This window comes from Arachis duranensis, chromosome 10 (genome assembly GCF_000817695.3).
Source record: "Arachis duranensis cultivar V14167 chromosome 10, aradu.V14167.gnm2.J7QH, whole genome shotgun sequence".
In the NCBI taxonomy this organism is placed as follows: Eukaryota; Viridiplantae; Streptophyta; class Magnoliopsida; order Fabales; family Fabaceae; genus Arachis; species Arachis duranensis.
Window position 1 is genome coordinate 78,868,471 of NC_029781.3, and position 4,136 is coordinate 78,872,606.

Genomic DNA, 4,136 nt, shown 5'->3' on the forward strand with positions numbered 1-4,136 from the left:
TAAATTCTACTAGTCCTTAAATTTTTTTCATTAAAAATACTTGAAAGAAATTTAATTCTTTACCGTTCTCAAACACCCTAAATCCTTTTTAATACTAGTAGTAGTGTTATTTTCGTCTCCATCAATCTATTTTCTTCCAATTTCTCTCACCTTCAGACAAATAGTAAAATTCCAGCAATTAATTCAGGCATAAATCCAGCGGAAATTTACGAGCGTGAACTACTGGTGTGATAATGTTACAAGAATTCGCAAGAGAAATATAGTAAATGTTTCGAGGACCAAAAATCCTTCAAACGTAAACTTTTTAAATAAGGGGGAAAAGGCAAAAATAAAAAAATAAAATAAAATAAAATAAAATAAGCATCACAAAGACTCCCCTGCTAAAAAGACAACCTACTTAAACACATCCACAAACCGCCATATCTGGCAGATGGCCGCAAATAAAAATATGATACATCTGGCTTACAACGTAGCCCTCCAACAATCCTAACCACGCAACATGGTTCACATAACCTGACAGACACGAAAAAAAGCAACCAAAAAAACCTCACCATTAAAACTACAGTTTTAACTTAGAAGCACTTCCTGTGGACGATGGATGGGCCAGACTCATCATATTCACCCTTGGATATCCACATCTGCAAAACGAAAGCCCATTTTAGGGATCAATCTACAAGGTAATAGGAATACAACACAAACAAAGTGCTGACATTGAGTATAAAACGAGAGGGAATTACCTGTTGGAAGGTGCTGAGAGATGCAAGGATTGATCCTCCTATCCAGACACTGTACTTCCTCTCTGGTGGAGCCACAACCTTGATCTTCATGCTGCTAGGTGCTAGCGCAGTAATCTCCTTGCTCATACGATCGGCGATACCAGGGAACATGGTAGACCCACCACTAAGAACAATGTTGCCATACAGATCCTTCCTGATATCAACATCACACTTCATGATAGAGTTGTAGGTGGTTTCATGGATTCCAGCAGCTTCCATTCCAATCATAGATGGCTGGAAAAGAACTTCTGGACAACGGAATCTCTCAGCTCCAATTGTGATGACTTGTCCATCAGGAAGCTCATAGTTCTTCTCAACTGCAGAACTGCTCTTTGCCGTCTCAAGTTCTTGCTCATAATCTAAGGCAACATATGCAAGCTTCTCCTTTATGTCACGGACAATTTCCCGCTCAGCTGAGGTGGTGAACATGTACCCTCTCTCGGTGAGGATCTTCATCAGAGAGTCAGTTAAATCACGCCCTGCAAGATCCAATCGAAGGATGGCATGTGGAAGTGCATACCCCTCATAGATTGGTACAGTGTGACTTACACCATCACCAGAGTCCAGAACAATACCTGTTTGGAGGATTTGATTGAGGCACATAATCATGTGATGAAAAACAAATTAACCAAGACAGATTTCTAGAAATACAAACCAGTTGTGCGACCACTTGCATAGAGGGAGAGAACAGCCTGGATGGCTACATACATGGCGGGAACATTGAAGGTCTCAAACATGATTTGGGTCATCTTTTCTCTGTTGGCCTTTGGGTTGAGAGGAGCCTCCGTTAGAAGCACAGGGTGCTCCTCAGGAGCAACACGCAATTCATTGTAGAATGTATGATGCCAGATCTTTTCCATGTCATCCCAGTTGCTGACTATACCATGCTCAATAGGGTACTTTAGAGTAAGAATACCTCTTTTGGATTGGGCTTCATCACCTACATAGGCATCCTTTTGACCCATCCCAACCATAACACCAGTATGGCGAGGTCGGCCAACAATACTAGGAAACACAGCCCTGGGCGCATCATCGCCAGCAAATCCTGCCTGCACAGATGAGATTAAAATAGCTGAATCATTAAAGAAACCAAGACTAATATATACAGATGCAAACATAAAAAAACCTACTCAGTACTAACCTTCACCATTCCAGTTCCATTGTCGCAGACAAGGGGCTGAATATCCTCACCATCTGCCATCTTTTATGAATATGAACCTGCTAGATAACCATTAAAGAATACGTTTACTTCAAACACTTATCAGCTTAGTATAAATTAATCATCCTATAGAAAATAAGGGGAAAGTCAGGGAAATGGAAAATTTTACTACCATAAGATTAAGACCTACACAATAATAGAAAGATAACTGAAAAATTTGGAGGTTATAATGCTAAGCATCTCCATTAGGACATAGAAAACCTTAAATTTACTTCAATTACCAAATGATGTTCTACCTAACGAAAGATCTATAATAAAAAATTAAATTAAATTAAATTAAATTAAAATATGGAGCCGGCGAACAAATAAAAACAACCAGAATCGCTTTGAATATAACACCAGACCAGAAAATCGAGGTCAAGGTCAAACACTGAAACAAGCACATCAGTTATCCAAATAAGTCAAGTTTAAGCAGATCCTAGATCTCTAAAGTATAAGATCGGTATCAAAAGCAGTGGAACACTATATGCATCACACAATTTATAGATCAACAACGTCTCTTCCAGAATCCTGTTTGACCTTCATTTATGAAGGATTTCAGATCAAGTCAAACGAATCGCCGTTATCAAATCCAACGATGAGTGGACGGAGATCGAAAGTAAAGCAGCGAGGGAAAGCTTACTATGCAGAGAAGCTACGATATACAACTAAAATTTAAAGTGAAGTAAGCACAATTAAGCAGAGTTGGAACAGAAGCCATAGAAAAAGGTGAAATGAAATGAATACCTTGAGAGAGATAATAGAGGAGATGAACTGTAAGGATGATAACCAAAGCCAAGCACCGAGACGACGGCTATGACTATGCACTCTGTCGCTCTCTTCTCTCCACGGGAAAACGGAGTATCAAAATGACGAGAGATGACGGGTGAAAGAGATAAGTATATATACTAGGGTGGGGTTGGTATGTGCGAGTGTACTCTAGTGTAATGCACTTGGAACTTGCCGTGCAATTATCAAATGGGAAATGCTATTTCAATTTTCAATCCTGAATAGTCAGCAAAGTTGGGATTTTTTATTTAAATAAATAAAATAAAAGCATTAATTACTGAAATAAATAAATTTAAAAATATTTATTGATTTGAGTTCCAGTCATATTTCGTTTACACTGTAAACGAGATAAGAACGAATGACGATTGACGTCTATAAGTATTACTCATTTACAACCTCTTTTTGGACCCTACTTTGACCTAGTCAAACTCTTTCTCCTTTCTTTTAACCGTTTCCTACCATATTTGAGTCCGATACGGTGATGGTACGCCAAGCGGGCAATGATGGAGATATCAACAGATTAAAGAAGACGTCACATTATGTTGGGGCGGCCGACTTTGAGGTTAGTTGCGTTATGTTCGGTTAATCTAAGTATGTGGACATTGTTAGGGTATTCTCGTAGTGACAAACACTAAGATGCTTTAAGGGTTGGATTGTACGATGAATGTAGAACAATATTTGATTGTATAGGATTTGTATGACTTAATTACGATTTGCTTACCGATATAAGTAATTTAGAGACAACTGTAGAATAGACACATGGTAGTATGTTCCTAAGTAGTAGTAGTACTTTGTTCTTAAGTAAAGTAGAAAAATATATTATTATCTATTTATAGGTTAAATTTATTTTTCATGCCACAGAGGCCTCACCTTCTACTGCCTCGGTGAGTCAGCCATACTCTTTCTCCACCGGACGCCATCGTCCCGTATTTGGTTGAGGTCGGATTCAGCGACACGGTGCCGCTCAGGGACTTCACATTGGACAATTCCCTGATTTCGGCTATCGTGGAGCGATAGTGTCCGGAGACGCACACGTTTCATCTCCTGTGGGGTGAGGTCACTATCACCCTGCAAGACGTGGTGTACCACATGGGCCTACGTGCACATGGGAACCCCCGTTGGGAGTGCCTTCGTAACTTTGGTCGGTGGTACAACACAGAGACGTGGGTGATGGTGGAGCAGCTACTTGGTGCCAGGCTTCCGGTGGCGGCACAGTACGCTGCGTAGAGGAAGGAGTCGTTCACGCTGAAGCTGGTTTGGTTGCGTGATCGTGTCTGCCAGATGCCCTCGATCGACGATCCTGAGACCCTCCGACAGTATGCCCGATGCTACATTATGTTACTGATCGGAAGGTATCTGCTGACAGACAAGTC

General features: G+C 40.4%; 1 protein-coding gene across 2 annotated transcripts; it reads right to left on the bottom strand.

Moving 5' to 3' along the window:
- Positions 1-285: 285 nt before the first annotated feature.
- On the bottom strand, positions 286-2,886 carry LOC107470347 (actin-7). 2 transcript variants are annotated; one of them, XM_016089735.3, is made up of 5 exons: positions 2,722-2,886; positions 1,918-1,994; positions 1,432-1,825; positions 738-1,351; positions 286-638 (listed from the first exon to the last, which is right to left on the bottom strand). In XM_016089735.3, the coding sequence occupies exons 2-5, from the start codon at positions 1,975-1,977 to the stop codon at positions 573-575; spliced, it is 1,134 nt and encodes a 377-aa protein (XP_015945221.1). In that variant the 5' UTR covers positions 1,978-1,994; positions 2,722-2,886; the 3' UTR covers positions 286-572. The 2 variants fall into 2 exon arrangements, with proteins under 2 accessions (XP_015945221.1, XP_015945222.1); XM_016089736.3 differs by having other exon boundaries at positions 1,918-1,997; positions 2,722-2,871.
- Positions 2,887-4,136: the final 1,250 nt, after the last annotated feature.

Coding starts and splice junctions, on each gene's coding strand:
- LOC107470347 (XM_016089735.3), bottom strand. CDS start 1,977: ATGGCAGATGGTGAGGATATTCAGCCCCTTGTCTGCGACAATGGAACT. Junction 1,826..1,917: donor ATGGAACTGGAATGGTGAAG/GTTAGTACTGAG, acceptor TCATCTGTGCAG/GCAGGATTTGCTGGCGATGA. Junction 1,352..1,431: donor TGCAAGTGGTCGCACAACTG/GTTTGTATTTCT, acceptor TCCTCCAAACAG/GTATTGTTCTGGACTCTGGT.